General features: G+C 48.6%; 1 protein-coding gene across 2 annotated transcripts in view; it reads right to left on the bottom strand.

Annotated features, from left to right (window-relative positions):
• The window catches only part of PLPP3 (phospholipid phosphatase 3), an 88,935-nt gene that overhangs the window by 18,897 nt on the left and 50,017 nt on the right, over nt 1-20,021 (bottom strand). For both annotated transcript variants that reach the window (XM_045291949.1, XM_045291950.1), the window contains exons 3-4: nt 12,914-13,194; nt 12,550-12,607 (exon numbers count right to left, since the gene is read on the bottom strand). In XM_045291949.1, the coding sequence (XP_045147884.1) occupies nt 12,550-12,607; nt 12,914-13,194 (339 nt within the window). The remainder of the gene's footprint in view (nt 1-12,549; nt 12,608-12,913; nt 13,195-20,021) is intronic.

Raw genomic sequence — 20,021 nt, 5'->3', positions numbered from 1 at the left:
TCGCCACTTCGCGCTTCGACTTCCGCAGCTTCACTCTATTGCGGTTTTTGCGTAACAGCGCATGCTCTGTCATTACTGCCACTGATTGGCTCATACTGTACACGCTTGATGTCATAAATAATATAATAAATAATAAATGATAATTGTAACATCCAAAATGTTTTACTGTATTTTCCCTTTTTCGTTTAATAAATTGGGTAATACGAGTGTAATGGTGACTAAAGGGTGTTTTTTCATGTCCTCTATGCTCTCACTATGAAAATATTTGATTTACAAATAAGGAATCCTACTTCGTGGAATTTCATTTATCACGCACGGTAGGGTCTAGAACCGATTAACCGCGATAAATGAGGGCTCACTGTAGTTAAAAATCTAACAGAAGAAACAGAACCCTCATGCTTATAGAAACAGTAATTAATTTACCAAGATCTGCATAGGGCTTTCTGAGCTAAGAAGGGACATAAAGGACACTCTGTTTAAATACAGACCCAAATTTTTACTTAGAAGAACAACGTCTAGTTTATAAATTAGGAGCTAATATGTAAATCCAGTGAGATTTTAAAGGACATCTTCCAAAGTGGGTAGAGGGAAAATTAGAGGGAAACATTTGGAGGGAAAACTTGAGGAAAAAATATATGAATAACAAAGATCATGTCAAAGCCCAAAGCTGTGGGCAGAACCAGAAGGCAGGCAGAAAGCGGACAGAAAATGACCAGTGGTGACCCTCCTCCACAGAGTAAATGGTTGAGGAATACAAGAAGACAAGTATACAGCACACAGGGGCTATGGAAGAAGTTGGGAGAACAGGGGCCAATTAACAAAGGGAAGGGACACTGCCTTGAATCTGAGAGATGCATAGGTGTTGGTTGGGAGTTCAGAGTACATTACAGACACAGCCATGGAGTAAAGTCAGTAGTGAAAGTTCCCAAGAACAAGAAGTTCAGTCTAGTTGGACAAGCAGGTATGTCTGAGGAGGTCTTGAGAAGCCAGGCTGGAGGGGCAGGCAAGGGGGCTTTGGATGTCAACTAAGGATCCCAGCCTTTCTCCAGGAAGCCAGAGCTCCCAAGCCACATGCCCTGGAATAGCAAGATGGAATACAAAGATGGCTGGATGATTTATACTAAATCGCTAACTTTGGTCATTTACAATGCTTACCTAGTGATTCAAGGTTCTGAGAAGTCCTGTAGCTGTAGACTCATCTGACCTTAGATCATTATTTTCCTAGAACACATTTCCTAGAATACTGATTGCATTGGGAAACGCGGCTGTAAGCAACCATGAGAAATGAGCTGGGGGTGACTCCTCATTTCTGCCTCCGTTTTCTCCCCTGTACATTAGGTTTCAAAGCCACTGTCTTCCAGGAGCCATGGTTAAGACTCGATGCTGCAGATCAAGTTCACTAAACTGCTGTCCCTGCCGAAGCACGCGAGTCTAACTCCCAGTAAGCTCCGAGCAGAACGGCCTCCTGGGCTGGTCTCGGTGGCATCTTTGCAGGAGCGACCGACAGGTCTCTCTCCCGCAGAACTACAGGGCGGATTCAGCAGCCAGCCTGCGGGCTCACAGCTGAGCGGCTTGCCCCTAGTGCCACTCAGGGCCCCTTGCTCAAGAGATCGATGACTTTCCTTCGTAGCCACGTCTCTCATTTGAGCCCCATGGCCCCTCGAGCTTTAAAACAATCTTCCCTCCCTGTAAACAGGTTTGGGTCCTCAGAAAAGGCTTTTACAAAACCCTCCCCGCCCCTCCCCACCTCGGCCCATGCGTGTCAGTCCAGGGCCTTTGGAGTCGCAGGGTGGAGCAGAGGAAGGGTGGGTTTCCAACCGGACAAGGCACACATCTCCCCTTCCACTGACTCAGAGACTTAGGCTGGGGCTTTCATCAAAGAACAAAATAAATACTTGAGAGGAGCTTGAGGCCAGAGGAAGAGGGCAGTCAGGAGAATAGCTTCAGGAAGGGAGTGCTTGTGAATGAGCAGAGAGAAGGGGCCATGGGAAAAGCAGTCAGGCAGCAGTCCGGTAACTGCAGTTACCAGAGGGAAGCCTGTTCCCCTTAGGCATCCGTGGCCCTCAGCTCCTGAGCATGAGCCCTAGCGGCATGGTGGGGACAGTGTGGGCTGCTCAGCACCAGGTGAGAGACAAGGGGTAAAGCGTTACCGCCTCGGAACCCACCGGAGTCACTCAGTTCTTGGGTACAGGGCCACTCGGGGGAAGCGGCTTGATAGTGTTTGAGAGTTGTGAGCTCTGGGCTGCTCATCTTTTTTCCGCCGTGACTAGTGGGTTTCCGTCACCTTTCGGTTAATGCTTAACTGGGCGATTAGGAAGGGGTGAAGTGGAGAAGAACAAAATCAGAAAGCCGGATTGATTCGCTTCTCGATCAGCAGCCCCCAGTCCTTTGTTTTTCCATTTCCTCATCCGCGTGCAGGCTTCAGAGTCCAGAGAATGTGAGGTCCCTTCTTCCCATCAGATAAGTTCGTCCTGGGCTAAAGAAGGTAACTAGATGGGACTCTCTTCTCTGCTACCTCCCAGCTATACTCCTGGACCGGCTGTTCTGCTTCTCTGGGTTTCTCGACTCTCCTGTATAAATTGGGAGATGTGTTCATTAAACACACAGGGTTAGCATCTATGAAGCTCAAAACTCCAGGAAGGACTCATGCATGCGCACAATAAATAAAGAACACCCTCTTAAGTCCCTTTCTTGTACCGAGGCTTTGCTTCCAATTGCTCAAATGAAACTGTCGTGGTGGGTCTGATGAAGGTTACTCTCCAGTGGTCCGTGTTTGCCCCTAAGAAGAACACGTCTGAAAGCCCCTGGCACATAGACCAGGCTCCATACATGCATTTCTCTTCTCTCCCAGCGGCCTGCGCTTCAACATGAGGAATTCCAACAAAACGTCCTTAGAGTTCTGACTGAGCTCCAGCCTTGAGTCACGCACCACCACTCTCTCTTCTTGCTAAGTCATTTGTGTTCCACTCAGTGATTTGCATACTGGTGAAACAGGTCGGTACTCTCCTCTGACTTCATTTCCATCACTCCTGGGACAGCTCTGCTGAGCATGAGAAGGAGGCTTTTGTCCTCCCTCATGTCCTTGCCCACCCTCTTCCTGGAAGCCAGTCCAGAGCATTAGCACCCACTTTCTCTTTGCTCCGACTTCCTCCACGGCTCCCATCCACAGATTCAGTGGCTCACCTACAAGGTGCTTGTACAACTAGGGTTTCCCTCTGGGAAGTTATTCAACGACGAAGTTAGTTCTACTTCAATACAAATACATATCACTCAATGTTCCATGCCCATGCCATCTGGGGTCTTGTCAGTTTGCTTGTTTCTTCCCCATAATGGCTTTAAAGGCCCCAGACCCCGACTCTTGAACCACCGGGCCATGGGTGGTATACAGAAAGCAAGAAAATGAAGCAGGAGACAAGACTCTGGGCTTTGTCTGATGGGGGAAAGTATGCGGGGTGGGCTGCTCCTGAAGCTCAGGTGAGTGGGGGCAAGGTGCACCCCATTCCCTTCCCGCTTACTTCCTCTCCCTTAACTCCTCCTGTCCCTGCCACTAGCATCTCCTCCAGCCTCCCTCCCCTCTCTCAGTGGCTGCAGTGGCAATGAACTTGCTGGAAGCTGTCATACAGTTTTAATACGGTGCTCTGATGGCCAAATCACATGACATCACAGAGCCGAGAGTGGAGGTTAAGCAACACACACACGAAATTGGTCACATAGAGCTTCAGGACCAAGGTGACTTTCTCGGCCCTTTTTCTCCTCGCTGGGAAGGACATCAGCTTCCGCCTCCTGTCGCTCTCTGGGAAAGGAGAAAAGTAGCCTTCTGGGCTGAGCGCTGTTCTAGACGCTGGGCTAGGTAGGTGCCTCCCATGTCGGCATCTGCACTGGCCAGCGCCATCCAGCGAGGTCCACACCACGGTGGGCTTCAGACAGGGGGAACACCCAAGGCTAAAGGAGGCCCTACTCTTTCTACGACCAGGCTCCAGCCCCAGGAACAACCTGGCTTCCGGAGCCAGTGATTGCTTTTGAGACCAAGCACTGCTCTTCTGGACTAAGCCTCTGTCCACGGAGAAAGGAAGCCATTTGTGGGCTCTACGCAGCTGCCGCAAGGAGCCCTGGTGGCACCGTGGATGAGGCGTTGGGCAAGTCCAAACCCACTAGCCGCTCCCTCGGGGAACAAGAAAGCCTGAAAAGATGTGTGGTTTCAGAAACCCCTGATAGGCTGGCGAGTCGGAATTTCCTTGATGAGAGTGAATTTGGTGGGTATTTTTGGTTGGCGCGGCTGCACGGATTAACCGACAATCTTCAAGGGTTTGACGTGGCACATCAGGCTCTTCTTACTACTCACCCATCACACACTTTCCTAAATGGCCACACCTGAGGCACACGGTAAGCTTTTGTAGGGGTTAAAGTAGAAGAACCGACGACGGTCTTAGAGGACTCCACCACAGAGGGAATGGCGTACACCTCAGCGCAGAGCGACTAGCCTCTTCCTCTGTGTTCCAGCCACTCAGCCCATCCCAGGGAGAGATCGTATCTAATTCTAGTGCCTCTCTTTGTTTTCCATCTTTCTACAGAAAACTGTGAGCTCTGTCCATGGCCCCAGGTCCTCCAGCAGGCTCTGGCACACAGGAGGTTCTCAGCCACTTCTCAGTCGCATGCACCGCGAGAATGACCACCGAGCTCCCACTGCTTGTGTCTGTGCTCCCACCTCACGCACTCCCTGGGATCAATCTCAACTCTCAGGGACCCTAGAGGACACAGCAGAACTGCCCCTGTGGCTTTCCAGGACTGCAAATCTGTAAAAGAGAAAGCCCATGGAGTAGCTGGTGGTTTTGAACTGCTGGCCTTGTGATGATCAGCCTAACACCTAGTCCACCATGCCAACAGGGCTCCCATCTGTGGGCCCACAGAGTTCAGAAATCCCAACTAGAGAACAGGCTACAGAACAGGACACAACAGTTTACCATTTGTAATACATATATCTCATGCCTCTTCTATCGACATTGATGGGGCTGCTAGGTATGTAATAGAGCAGCAGGGATGCAACCTTTCATTCACAGATCTTGATAGCCATACTAAATGCCTGTGTTGGGGTTTATATGTACTGCACTGTACTTTCTACCTAGATATATACCATATAACAGATGCTTTGGCTTATAAGCAGCAGCGTCCAATCTCATGTATCATGGGTCTCTTGAGTGTTAAAGCCTTCCGTCTCTGTTTAATTTTCTTTTGAAAAATATTTCTGTGAAGTGTGTGATGGTTCCCAAACCCAGCAAAATTAATGTCAGTGACAGCAGCAGCAAGAGACAAAGGAGAAGTTGTCTGTTTGAAAGTGAAACAAAAAGCTGTAAAAATACCAACCCCCAACCCCCCTACAACTGTGAAAAAAAAATCAGTGAATGCTATGGCTCATGATTTAGCAATAATCTTCTAAAACAAAAGAAAAACTGCCCAAGCTATTAAAAGTCTGTCTGCATTGCAAGCATCCAGGCTTATGGAAATGCGAGCTGGGCCCTATAACTAGTTTTACCTGTACGGTAAAACTGCTCACAACCCAGCTTGAGACACAGAAAATCTCTCTTCACAGGATGAGGCTCTACGGCACAAAGCATATTCGAGGTGCTTAAAGAAAATGCAGGACCAGAGAAGGATAGGGTGTTCACACAACCACAAATCACATAATGTCCTATTTCATAGGACATATCAAGATGTTATATGAGGCCTGACTGTGGATAGCAGATGGAGGGATGGATGGATGGATGGATAAGGTAGGAGGAAGAAGAGGAAAAATACATGTAGCAGTTTATTCCTTTTGGCAAAAGCAATACTGCTCCTACCCTGCCATTGCTATTTCACCCAGATCTCAGGATCTGTGGAAGATGCTGCCTCGTGGCATGCCACACTCCACATGTTCAAGGAAGCCTCGGTGACTAACACCCATAGGCTGGGCAGTGCGGCGATCAGAAGGCAGCCGTTTCCCTGTTTCCTTGCGACCCAACAGAGCCTTAGATGCAAAAAGAGCTGTTAGAGAATATCACAGTGAACTAGCACATGCCTCAGGGAAGAGGTAGTAGAAATCTTCCTTAGACTACACAGTCCTTACAGACCTAGCAAGAGAATGATGGGGAAATGAACAAACAGAATGCTGATGGGAATGGAAAGATAGTATGGGGGAATGCCTGAGAACCTGGGATTCATTTATTCATTAATAGTTATCATACCCTCCCCCTCTGTATCACGTGCTGATGTGGAATGTGGGGGCACAGTTGTCAATAAGGAGGCAAAACCCAACTTTCCTCTAGTTCCTAAATGCTTCACACACACACACACACACACACACACACACACTCTCTCTCTCTCTCTCTCTCATGAACCCAATTCTACCTTACAACCTTACAAATCTGGCTAGACCAGAGGATGTACTCTGGTACAGATAGGAACTGGAAACACAGGGAATCCAGGACAGATGATCCCTTCTGGACCAGTGGTGTGAGTGGCGATACTGGGAGGGTAGAGGGAGAGTGGGTAGGAAAGAGGGAACCAATTACAAGGAACTATATGTGACCTCCTCCCTGGGGGACGGACAACTGAAAAGCGGTTGAAGGGAGACGTCGGACAGAGCAAGATATGACAAAATAATAATTTATAAATTATCAAGGGTTCATGAGGGCCGGGGAGGGAGGGGAAATATGAGCAACTGATGCCAGGGGCTTAGCTGGAGAGCAAATGTTTTGAGAATGATGAGGGCAATGAATGTACAAATTTACACAATTGATGTATGTATGGATTGTGATAAGAGTTGTATGAACCCCTAATAAAACCATAAAAAAAAAAAAGGCAAAACCCACTCCCACCGCCATCCCCAATTGAACTTATCATGTAGTTATGGGAGACAAACAAGTGAATATAGAGAATTTCAGATAAATTAGGGAAAATATAAGTTGCAAAACGGAATGGAGAGTAAAGGGGTGGGGGTGTCATTTTACCCAGGTCGATTAAAGAAGGCTTCTCTTAAAGCCGTAGCCAGAGTAGGTGAGAAGTAGCTGGGAGAAGCCCCATAGACAAGCACAAGCAGGCAAGGGATGCCTTCCTGCTAACACCCTGGTCCCGTTTCTGAGCTGTGCAGTTAAGGACTGGAACTCATGATCCTCACAGTCTTTTCCCATCTCAAACCTGCTCTCCACTGCCTGCCTCCTACCAACCATCAAAGTGATTGTGGACTGAAGACCCACCGTTCCCAACCAAAGTACCTCTTCATCCCTGCACATAAGGAGTTTGACTAGTCTCCCCCATCTTCACAAGGTGAATCCTACTGGAAGCCTCTGTTTCCTCTAGCTCAGCTCAGCGTGGGCGCTCCAACTCGGAGCTTCTGTAACTTCTGAGAGCTGGCCCATGTCTTCATCCCTTTCCTTGAATGTGCCAGGGTACACTCATTGTCTATCAGCCTCTCTAAGCAGAGGGCTCAACCAGGGCAGGGACCATGCCATACTCTAATCCGCATTCCCAACCTCTAGCGCTGTGCTTGGGGAATAACAACAGACAGTACACATAGTTGCCGCATACTGAGTACGTAGGCGAGTTCTTTGAGGGCAGGGCCCAGGTCTGATTCATGGTAACACCCCCAGAAGCAGCACTGTGTCTTGAACAAGGGAAGCATTTGGCTTGCTCTATGAATTGGGACCTACTCTGGTGTTGGCACCCGCAATTCCTGTCCACGGAGGTGCAGCGGTGGTTGGCAAGCCAGGGATCAGGACTAAGAAGAGTCCATGCTTACATAAGTTGTGAGATTTTTTTCTTATTCGACTGTGTTAATCTCTAACAAGCCTTAAACTCAGCCTTAAATTTCCACGCCGAGAGATAATCTGATGTTCAGGGAGTCGTTTTTTATTCAATATAACCAAGTCAAAACCTCACATGGAGTGCCCTGCAAAGGCATGGGAGGATCCAGCATGTGGACTGGTGTTGGAAGGCCAGGAATGGGGATGGCCAGTAAGTACTTCTGGTCTGCCGTTGAACTTCCCTCTTGGAACCCAATGATCATGAGAGTGTCCCCTGGTCTCTGACACATTACCATCTTTCAACATTTATGGTAGCTCAAGCTTCTAGAACTAACTGTAGAGCTTGACAGTTAAGACACTGTCTGACCTTATTCTTTCTTAGACAGATGGGGAAAGTGATGTAAAGGGAGTAAAAGTGACCACAACACTACAAAATAGACATCATCATCTCCACTTTATAGATGTGGACACCCAGGCTCTACATTTATATAATCCAACCACAGCTAGCAGGTGGCATGGGCAGATTTGATTCCAGGTCTGGCTGACTCTGAAGGCTCCAATGTGCTTCTCCCCCAGCCTTCCAAGGAAGCTGCAGACTCACAGGCTGTCTCAGTGCACGCATGTTTGCAACGAGGGAGGCCACGGGCTAGTTGATCAGGCCCAACAGAGAAGCCTTGAAGGAGAGTCTAAAGGCTAGCCTGATGACTGACTGCAGGAGTCTACTGGGCGGATGGCCACTGGCAGGCAGCAGGCGGGCTATTCAAACTTCCTGTAGAAGATTTTGCAAACTAGATATTCAAAGGGCTGACATTCTTGTGCAATAGCTCATAAAAATCAACTCAGCCAAAGACCAGGGGCCCTTAGTTTTGGGATCTTTGCTTCCGAGATTTCAAGACAAGGTAAACGTGGAGCTAAAAGTAGAGCGGTGTGACTATCTGTCGTAGATGGGAGGGTGTGTGTGTGTATTGGAGTTCTTGAGAATGTGTGGTGTGTGAATGGGGACAAGGGTGCATGTTATAATGTCCTTCTCCTTTGCTCTTTCAGGAACATGAATAAACTATGCTCTATTTCTCCCTTCCCAAACCCACGGCCATCAAGTGGATTCCAGTTCACAGTGAGCCTACCTAGGGTTTCCAAGACTGTAAATCTTTATAGGAGCAGAGAACCTCATCTTTCTCTAGTGGAGCAGCTGATGGGCGTGAACCACCAACCTTGTGATTAGCAATCCATCACCTACCTGACACCACCGTCCTAGACCAGGCATCCTCAAACTACGGCCCACGGGCCACATGAGGCCCACCGAGGGCATTTATCCAGCCCGCTGGGTGCTTTTGCCCCGTTTGTTTTTTTACTTCAAAATAAGATATGTGCAGTGTGCATAGGAATTTGTTCATAGTTTTTTTTAAAGAAACTGTAGTCCGTACCTCCAATGGGTCTGAGGGACAGTGAACTGGCCCCTGTTTAAAAAGTTTGAGGACCCTTGCCCTGGACATGCATCCCTCCACGTGTTCACACTGTGGTCATTGCTGGTAAAGGCTCGATGGGCGGGAGGGGGAAGGGGCACTTCAATCACTAAGGCAGAGCTAAAGAAAGCAGGTTTTCTTCACGTAAGAGTGAGATTAGGCCCAGGAAATATATTCCTAAAACTTCTCTTTTCTTTCTTTCTAATGGTGCTAGATCTGTAGGTAACAAAACCGTTGCCATTTTAACATTCTTCACATGCGCCATCTTGTCCTGATGAACGGTATTCGTCATGCGCTGCAACCATTCCATTTCTGGCTCCTTAGCTCCGTCGTGAACAATGTTGTAGGTGTCCAGAGCTGCTGCTGTGCCGGTACCACAACGACAAAGGTGCTTTTCTCAGAGCTTAGCAGGCGAGAAGTCTGAATGCATGGTGCTAATTCGAGGGCCGGGGTGGGGAACTTTTTTTCTGCCAACCGCCATTTGGAAATTTATACCATCACTTGTGGGCCACAGAGAATGATCAACTTAAAAGTAGCCTGCTGTATTTGATGGAACATTTAATTAACTCACCCCTACTGTGAGGGCCAGAACAGCTTCTCTTTGGTAAGGCCTGCGATGTCAGCTGGTCCTGATGACTTAGTGGGCCTTGTATGGCTCACGGGGTCCACACTGGGGCTGTGGGCAAAGGCTTACCTGCAGGAAGGCCCTTGTTTCTGAGTTTCTGCTCTTGGGCAATCTTCAGGTGGCTTGGCATCTGTCTTCCCCACCTCTGCCTGCTGGCTGGTTGAATCTCTTTTATATCTCACAGGAAATTGCTGTGAAAGTACACGCTACCCTAATCCTGCCTCCTTAGTATAACAAAGACAATAGATGGGATTACCACTAGTGGCATAAACAGTGAGTCCTACGGAAGAACAGGCCGGCTTTTCTCCCTCAGGTCTTTTCCTGGGGCAAGGAGAGCACAATAGAAAAGAACAGGGAGCGGCCCGAAGTCATAAAGACGGCTTTCTAACAGCCTCTCTGCCTTTTCCTGTCTGCAGAACTTCTACTGCACCACAAGACGAGGCATTCAACGTGTATTTCATCCGATGGTTCACAGAATCCAACATTACAGGGTAAGCTTAGACCGGTGCCCGGCACACAAAGGTTCCTCTTAACATCTCAGGATCTGCTCTTTGGAGTCCGCAGTGGCAAACGGAGGGCCCAGGGCTGGCTTCAAAATTATCCAGTGCTTTTCTCTTGTTAGAAAACCAAGGGACATCAAAGAACGGCGCTCACAGAACTCTGCTAAGCACCTTTATAAAACACCGGAATCACATTTGCAAAATTGTTTCCAGCCGTGGGTTAAAAAAAGGAAAAAAGAAAGAGAAAAATGGAGTGGGAACCTAAATATCTTTGGTGAATTACCCTTCCTAAGAGCAAAGCATGAAAACTAATGAAGAATAAGGGGAAATGCTATTCGTGGTTAAATAAAACCCAAGCTTAATGGATTCCTAAGCTTGGGCCCACTTTCAGCTCTGCAGCCTAGGTACCCGGAAGCCCAAAGGCCTCTGCTTGAACAGGGTGTGGGGGGTGGGGGTGGGGGGGGAGCAAAGCAAACCAAAATTTCTCTGCTGTTTTCTCTCCCCGGCCCCCCTCTCCAATTCCTAATAGATTTTAAAATGCTCTTTTTCCCAACTGCAACCCCTGACCTCCCTGCCCCCTCCAGCTCTGAACGCCATCAAAGCAGCTGAAGGCAGGAAGTGCCCTGGCACATGGGAAGGCCAGCGGGACCACACGGAACAGACCAGACGAAGAAAAACAGAGCAGCCTGCTGCTGTCTGTGCAGCCGCTGGAGCAGGGAGCCCGCCCGTCACCTGCACGAGCCAGGAAATCAGAGCCGCAGTCTGGAGGGTGTCAGACGTGTGTGGATTCAAACTCTGGTGCCACCCCTAACTGAAGGGCTGCCAGCATGCCTTGTCACTTCTCACAGGGCTTTGGTGTCCGAATCCCAGAAATGGGGAGAAGGATTTCATCCTGCCCACCATTTTTCACAACTCAAAATCGCTACATGGAATCAGAGTGGTCCTGTTTAGAGTTTTCCTATGCAGCAAATCTTCTTCCATAAGAGTAAACCAAAACCACGCCTATCGCAGTCAAATCAATTCCAGCCTATAGCGACCCTGGAGGACCCAGTAGAATTGCCCCAGAGGATTTCCAAGGTTGTATATGTCTTTCTCCCATGGAACTACCTGCCTACATTAGTTAGTAGCTCAGTGCTTTAAGCACTGAGACCAGGGATCCTCCAGTTATGATGACAGCCAAGAAAATCCTGTGAAGCAGTTCTATGCCCTAACACTTGTGGTTGCCTGGACTCGGAAGCTACTTGGCAGCAGCAGGTTCAGTTTGTTTGCTACAAAGTAGCAAAGTAGTAGGGAAGGTGTAGAGACGAGCCTAGAGGAGGATGACAGACATGGTGACCACTGCAAGGAAACTGAGCAGAAGGCTTGGATTTGCGAGAGACTTCTGTTAATGGGAGCTCTGGTGGTGTAATGCTTACATGTTGGGCAGCCAACCACAAGTTTGGCCATTCGAAACCAGTAGCTACTCCTTGGAGGAGCGATGGGGCTTTCTATTCCCATGAACACTTGTAGTCTAGGAAACCCACAAGCGTAGTTCCACCCTGTCCTATGGGGTGGCTCTCAATCAGTATTACCTTGATGGCAGCGAGTGCCCCCGGTGTGTATATAAACTCTGCAATTCACATGAATTCTCTGAGTAAACTTTTCCCAGAAATGGAGATGACAAGATCACTTAGAGCATCAGGGTATTCTAAATATTAAATGAGTTCATGGATCATGAAAACCATGGTTGCTACCATAAAGATGTCCACAGATATTTTTCATCATTTCATCATTTTAAAAATGGGTGTACAATCTTTACTAAGCAGCTACAACAACTATTACTTTTATTTAAAAAAAAAAAAACGGGACAACAACAACTTCTATTCAGGTGGTGACAGAGTTCAGAAAGAGACCTGACTTTTCTTTCTTTTCTTATTTTTCTAGCTCAGGATTTCACTGGAACTCAGCCCCTAACTATTCGTTGAGCAGAGATGCAACCTGCAGCTTGACTCTGCTCCAGTCAGTGGGAAGCGCCGCCGCCGCCGCCGCCCTGCGGTTAGCTACCGTCAAGCGGGTCTGACTCGGAGCATCCCTCTGTACAACAGAACGAAACAGCGCCTGGTCCCAAGCCACCCTCACACTTGTCCCGCACATCTGAGTCCATTGGTGCAGCCACTGTGTCCCTCCAGTGGGAAGGTACTTACCACCAAATACAGCATGGTGTACATGGAGAAGGAGGCGTGGCCGGAGAAGAAGGACTTCCTGCAAGAGCAAGAAAGGGCCATGAGTCATACTCACAACCCTAACATATAGCTGGCGTCTGTCTGTCTGGGTTCCTTCTCTAGACCGTGACCCTGACAGTGGGCACAGCGTCGCGTTCCCTTTCACGTAAGGATATGGGTGAACAAGAGAATGAATGTATGTGTCATAATTGTGACTCTGGCAATTTTGTGATCATTGGACTGCAAATGCCTCAAGAACAGAGAGCTTGCTTTGTTGTTCCGTCCGCCCACCCCCACCCCCACCGCCCCAGTGGAAGCTGGAGGCCACGGGGAGGTGGTGTCTCACCTGGCTTCCTGGATTTTGTTCTCATCTCCTCTGCACTTGTAGCTCTGAATGTAGCCCTGGGAGCAGTTGATCTGGTTGAAGTCTGGGTCGCAGACACTCAAGAAGTGAGGACGCAGGCGTCCTATGGACACTTTGGCAATGTCTGTGAAGGACTGGCTGATGGCACAGCCAAAGAGGAAGCAACCCACTTGCTTATAGAGTGCCGCCACATAGGGGTTCTGAATCGTTGACCGGGACTTCTCCTTCAGGTAATAGATGCGGTAGAATTCCCCTGTGATGATCTGAAAGGAAACCAGCAGAGGGATTAGGCTGTATCAAGATCCATCATCCAAACTGATACTGTCAAGGCATTTACTAACATTAAACAAAATGTCCAATACAAAACTCTCATTTTTCTGTTTAAAGGGTACCCGGAGACATAAATGCCCAGGAAGAATGATCAAAGTCTACTGTGGTTAATTCTTTGTTTCATTTAAAATCCTACGCTATCCTTGTATTACTTTTGCAACCAGGAAAATATACACATAAGAATAAAATGTAGTTACATGTAAATACAGTTTTGCTTTTAAAGAGAGAAAGAAACAATGGTTTACCTATGGGAGGCAAGACATAGATGGAGAATCAAGCGCATTGTAATGGGAGGTGAGGGATGTCTGGGGAACTGAGGACAAATCTCCAAATCCTGGAATCTGGAGTTCAAGAATCACCAACAACGATCTAACCTCAGGCTTTGGGCTAACACTGACTCAGGTCAGGCCAAGTCGCACTTAAGGTATTCAGGAAAAGGAAGGATCCAGAAACGAATGGGATATCAACAAGATGTTTCAACCAAGGCATGCGATGCTAGAAGTGTTTATTCACCAAACCCCAAAATATTCAGAGCGCAGCTACCTGGCTCACCAACTGGAAGAGATCCATATTTGTACCCCTTATGAAGAAAAGTGATCCAACAAAATGTGAAAATTATCAAACAATGCCAATAAAATCATGCGCAAATAAAATTTTGGTAAAGACCATTCAAAAGTGGTTACAGCCGTTTACCAACTGGGAAATGCCAAAAATCCAAGCCAAATTCAGACAAGATATGGAGTGAGGAATAGCACAGCTGGCATTAATTAGAGGAAGCTTTGCTGAAAGCGAAGAAGACCCGAAGCATTTACAGACGACGATATAACCCTAGTCTCCAGCATGTATTAGACCTCAACAGAACACACACCAAGATCCTCACGACTAGACCAAGAAAGCAAGGTCATGATACACGGACTGAGGATGAGTTATTATATTGCCATGGGTTTCATTTTCCCCCGGATCCACCATCTATGCCCATAGAACAAGCAATCAAGCAGTCAAATGACATCTTGCATTGGCTACTTTTGCTGCACTGGATAAGTCTGCTGCAGCGGACAAGTCTGCTGCACTGGACAAGTCTGCCGCAGTGGACAAGTCTGCTGCAGTGGACAAGTCTGCCGCGCTGGATAAACCTGCTGCACTGGACAAGTCTGCAGCAATTGGACCCGTTAAACGTGCTAAAATGCATAGACGTCACTCTCTGAGGGCTGAGGTGCACTTGACCCAAGCCATGGTATTTTCAATCTCCTCGTGCATATGCAAAAGCTGGGAAATGAATAAGGAGGGCCAAAGGAAAACCAAGGCCTTTGGAGTGTGGTCATGGCAAAGAATATGCGATACACCACGGAGGGCCAGAAGAACAAACAAGCACGTCTCGGAGAAAGTACAGCAAAAAAAACTCGAGATGTTTAACGTACTTAAGGGCATGTCCTTGGGATGGGCAAGTCCCTGGAGAAGGATACCACACTTGGTACAATAGAAGGTCAGAGAAAAAGAGGAAGACGCTCCAGGAGATGGGTGGGCCCCAGTCTCACACCAGGCAACGAGTGTGAGGCCGGTGCAGATGAGGACAATGTTTCCTTGTGCTGTGCAGATGAACCTACCCAACTGCACCTAGCAACCATAACAGACGAGGCATTATTTTTACATGTCCTGTGTCATCCACTCTCACAACCGCCACAGTATAGATACTACTGAGGTTCGGACATGGGAAGTCCCTGGCCTGTTTTGGTGGCTGATGAACAGCTGATTGTCTACTCGGTAAAAACCTATTATCATCTAAAAGCAGAAGACCCATTCTGTCTTGGTGATGCACACCCCCAAGGGACAGTGGGACCACAAAGCCAGCGCTCTGTTCTTTAACTCCACTGCACAACCCTGGCCACTTCCTGGTTTCAACCACAGCCTGGGAACTGCCATGCTCGACCCTCCACTCACCACAAGAGTTCCTTTCACACTTCCTTCCAGGGAAGGATGATGAACGAGCCACCCTCGCCCTTTCAGGGAACGGACAGCATGTCCACAACCACAAGGGAAGCAATAGACAGACAGAGCCGGACACTCCTTTCAGAAACTCTCCTTGTTCGTTGACAATGGGGAAAGGAGCCAGGACAAGCACCTGATCGAGTCATTGTCCCCAGAGCTTCAACGTCCAAAGGCAGGGAAGCCATCTACGCCAGCTGCACCCAGGGAGAAACACGTGCAGTGGTGCCAACAGCTACTGCCTGTACTGCTAACATCCACACAGGGGTTCTGAGCTGGGGAAGTAAGGAGCCCTGGTGGTACAGTAGTTAAGCGCTTGCCAGCTAGCCGAAAGCTTGGCGGTTTGAAGCTACTCAACAGCTCCACGGGAGAAAGCCCTGGCACTCTGCTATGGGACCGTTCCACGCTCAGAGTAGAGGTAGAATCAACTTACGAGCAGTTGTTTAGAGATGCTCTTTATTTACCAGGGCTGCCCACTCTCCACCCGCCCCCAAACCCAGATCCTATCAGGTGATTGAGTGATTCTGTACTAGAAAAGGACGGCCTAGCCCAGGACCCAGGCCGAGCCATGCCGGCAGGGTGGGGGTGGAAGCTTCTCACCCCAGCCCCACGGGAGATGCTCAGAGACTCCCAGGTGAACGGATGGATGAACTTGAGCTGGACCTTGAAGGTAGGGAGTGGAATAGTTGTCGGAGCTGCCTTACTGTAAAATTGGAAATATCCTCTAAATATTACTAAGAGCTCTTTGATAACACATCGCAGAAATGAACATGGGGCAGCCAAGCGAGTCGGACATGAAAGGGACCATTATAGCAAGAAGAAACTGAGGTCCAAGTGAACTCATAGTTCAAGATTAGACCCAGGTGCCTGACTCCCCCGCAAACATTCCTTCCTACCAGTCCCGATCGGATCCTTCTTTGGCACCTGTTACACTTTCGCCCCACGTAACCTCGCCGGTGAACACGGTCCAGATGCTCATCACCATAATTTTTTATTCTTTTAAAAGTTCATAAGTCATTCTAACAATGGTTAGAATGCCTTTCCGTGCAGGGGGCAGAACACTAAACAGATTCCAGCAGCCCAGTTCAAGGTCCTACGTGGGCACCGCTCACTGGGTGGAGAGGGGACAAGTCAGCTCTCCCATCTGCAAAGTGAGCTCGCTGGATTCGCGATGTCAGGGTTGCGGGGACGTTTGTTCTGTTCTGCTGCGCCATCTCTGGTGCTCTTCTCCCAACGAGGCAAAGGGCATCTTAGAAGCAGAGGAAAATCACTTCCTCAGCATTGACACCGCAGACAAGGGGCGGGGCCGGAGTTTCACTCCCAGTCTCCGTCCTTGGATGGGGCCAGAGTTTGCTGAACCAAGTCACTGCTACAGAAGCCATGCAAGACAGGGTTTCTGTATCAAGTTTCCTGTTTGATGATGAGAGCACTTGGACATGTAGCAGGGCCTCCGCACATTGTAAGCAAACGTAATGGCTAACCTCGCATGAGCCGCTGATCACACACCACTCCAGGGCCCGATTCAGCTTGAATATCCCGCCACTCTAAATGCAAGCTGTGAGGGCCATGTTTGCAAGGTGTCCATTGGGAATGGAAGTGTGTCCTCTACCCATGGGGAACCGAGCTAAGGGGGCGAACATTGTATGGAACTTCAAGTGCCCAACGGCAGCATCGCTAATAATGTGGCACCTCTACCTTTCTATCCCACTTCAGTCTTGTGGTGTAGTGGTTACTTGTTGGGCTGCTAACTAGGTGAGTGGTTCGAAACCACCAGTCACTACTGGAGAAAGACGAAGATTCCTATTCTCATAGAGTTAGTCTTGGAAACTCACGGGGGCAGTCCCACCCTGCCCTTTAGAGTCGCTCTGAGGGTCTGTGACTTGATGGCAGGGAGTGGGTTTGGGTCCAGTCTCGTCTCGCCCGTTGAACACAGTGGAATAAAAAACCCCACTCGCTAGGAATGGAGTTATCAGAGCTCAGGGCAACAAAATGACCTCGCTGAAGCTCCTAAGGCTAGGAAATGACCCAGCTAAAAAGTGTCATCGTTGTTAGTTGCCACCCAGTTGGATCAACTCATGGCGAATTTACATATCGCAGAACAAAACCATGGCCGGGTCTGCACCACCTTCAAGATCCTTGGGGTGCCGGAGCCCGCGGTTGCAGCCAGTGTCGGTCCACTCCCCCGCCACCCCCCCTGAGGGTGGACCTCATTCTCACCGACCTGCCACGTGACCAACGCCATCGCTTTTGGGGGTGGCTGGTCTTTCTGAGTTGAAGAGCTGAGTTAAAGGCAGTGCCCAGGTAATTCTGACTCTCTAGTTCAAAGTCTCTGTTTCTATTGTTATAAAGAAACACTTTCCCCTGCAGAAATGACAGTTGCCTATTTTTCAGGGGGGCACCAGGCTAAAACCACTTAGCAGACACATGACTCCGGGCACACATGGCTTCAGGGGCAGGCCTGACAGATCCTGGAGTAATGAGCAACGAATTATGTATTTTCTCTCTCCCCTTGTACAGAAGGGTCGGGGAGTCGACAACACAGCCATAAATCATCCTTATGAACCAGCTGGACGGGGCTTCTTGTAATCCTAACCCTTAAAAGGCCATTTAATGAAATTCAGGCTGTGAAAAGCAGCCCCAATGCCTCACCTCTGCAGAAGAGGCGGTGCCTCAAATTGTTCTCCGGCGTGTTACACACCTAACCCCAAAGTCCCAAATTTACTGCTTTCGGACTTTATTCATTACTCACCATGTTTTCATTCCTGAGTAACAAAACTGGCTTTTCCCCCTCCCTCTCGCTTCCCCCACAAAGACTCACAGGCCACCCCCACCCCCGCCCCCCATTATTTCTACAGCTCTCAGCAAGGTTGTGATATGTAAATTTCACTGCTGAGAAAAATGCCTTCCATGCGGATCGCCTTCTGAGATGGCAAGCAACAGATTCTGGGGGAGGTGGCGGGCTGCCAGGGCAGCAGCGAATTCTCCCCTACCTGCCTTTTCAAGGGCTTCGCACAGAACCTGGAAACTAATAAAGTCGGAGAGCAATGCAATTAAGCTACAAGGGGCAGAAAAGGACGGGTCCCAGCCCAGGGACCTCTGCAACTGGAAAGGAAAGATCCTCCAACCGGAACTCTTCCCTCCAAATTCACTGGCATCCAGTTGATGCCCACTCACAGCGACCCTACAGGACAGGGCAGAACTGCCCCTGGGCGTTTCCATTTCCAAGACTGTTGGCTTGGAAAGAGAAGGCCCACCTTTCTCTTGAGAAGAGACTGGTGGTTTCAAAGATCCCATCACTGGAAGGAGGGCAGCGCCTATCTTTTCTGATGTTATGTTGGACAGAACACATCTCCCCATAGGAAAGCTGGACAGACATTAGGACAAACTCTGGAAAGGATATAGCACCGATGGGGAGAGAAAATACCCCTTTAGAGTCCCCCAAACCGGTTTGAATGCTAATTTCCCTTGGTGGTGACGCCACCTCTCTGGGATTAGGTGTTTTCATCTATAAAATAAGATCAAAAATCTCTACCTGGCAGGATTGGCAAGGGAGTAAATAAAATAATCTGAGAGGTGCCTAGAACACAGCAGAAGAGCTCTCCAGAAAGTTGGGGGGTTTTGTTGTTGTTCCTTCTTACTTTCGCACAGAACCTGGAAACTAATAAAGTCGGAGAGCATTGCACACACACTATGAGTTTGAATCGGCTCGACAGCAGTGAATTCCTAAGGAAGGAAACACAAGTAATAACTGTGCTGTCCCTGAAACGGAATGCTCCACTGGTTGTATTAAAAGAGAGTGGCTTTAGTATCTAGGGATAACTGATGAAGAATATGCATTCTTCCACTCTTCCTCCTCTCAGTTGCCTGCAACCTCTTAACGGGAAATAAACACCTCAGAGTCTGGAGAAAGTAATGAGGACATGGATCTGTCCGCGGCCACCAGAGGAAAGTGTAGGCTCTGTTGGGGAAGTCAAGGGTAGGGCCTGGCAGTGCTGCAGGTCAGGCAATGGGCTGCTAACCACAGGGTCGGTGGGTTAAACCTACCAGTCACTCCAAGGGAGAAAGAGGAGGTGGCCTTTTCCTGTAAAGATTTACAGCCCTGGGAACTATGGGCGGCTCAACTCCTCCTATAGGGCCGCTCGCTATGCGGTGGACTCTACTTGGTTGGCTTTTGGTTTGGGTTATGGGTAAGTCAAGACTCCAGTCTCGAGAATCATTAAGCCGCCTGGCCGTGAAGCCCACTGGCTTAGATGGCTTACCTTCCTCCAGACATTTAGATTTCTAAGTCTAGGAGCGAATAGCATTTATACCTAAGTGGAGAGTGCTTTGCATAACACACAGCACAGAGTAGGCCTTCAATACCTGGCCCAGAAAGCGTCTGCACTATGACACCTGATGGACCTGGAGTTTGATTCCTGCTCCACCATGAACTAAGTAGAGTGGACACATTCATTTAGTAGACAGACACACTGGTCCACTTGACCCAAGTATACCTTTTGCTCTGCCCTCATCTGCCAAATGGTGTAAAAACCTACACTTCATGTAGCTATAGGACAAGATTTCATTTTCTTTCTATCTATCTATCTATCTATCTATCTATCTATCTATCTATCTATCTATCTATCTATCTATCTATACCAAAGGAGCCTTGGTGGCATGCAGAGTTACATGGTGGGCTGATAACCCTAACATACACAGCTAACATACCCTAACATACGCAGCTAACATACCCTAACACCGGCAGCTAACATACCCTAACACCGGCAGCTAACATACC

Source organism: Echinops telfairi, unplaced genomic scaffold (assembly GCF_000313985.2).
Source record: "Echinops telfairi isolate 266 unplaced genomic scaffold, ASM31398v2 ScPeMD7_443;HRSCAF=831, whole genome shotgun sequence".
Classification (NCBI taxonomy): Eukaryota; Metazoa; Chordata; class Mammalia; order Afrosoricida; family Tenrecidae; genus Echinops; species Echinops telfairi.
This window is presented reverse-complemented; position numbering and strand designations above follow the sequence as displayed.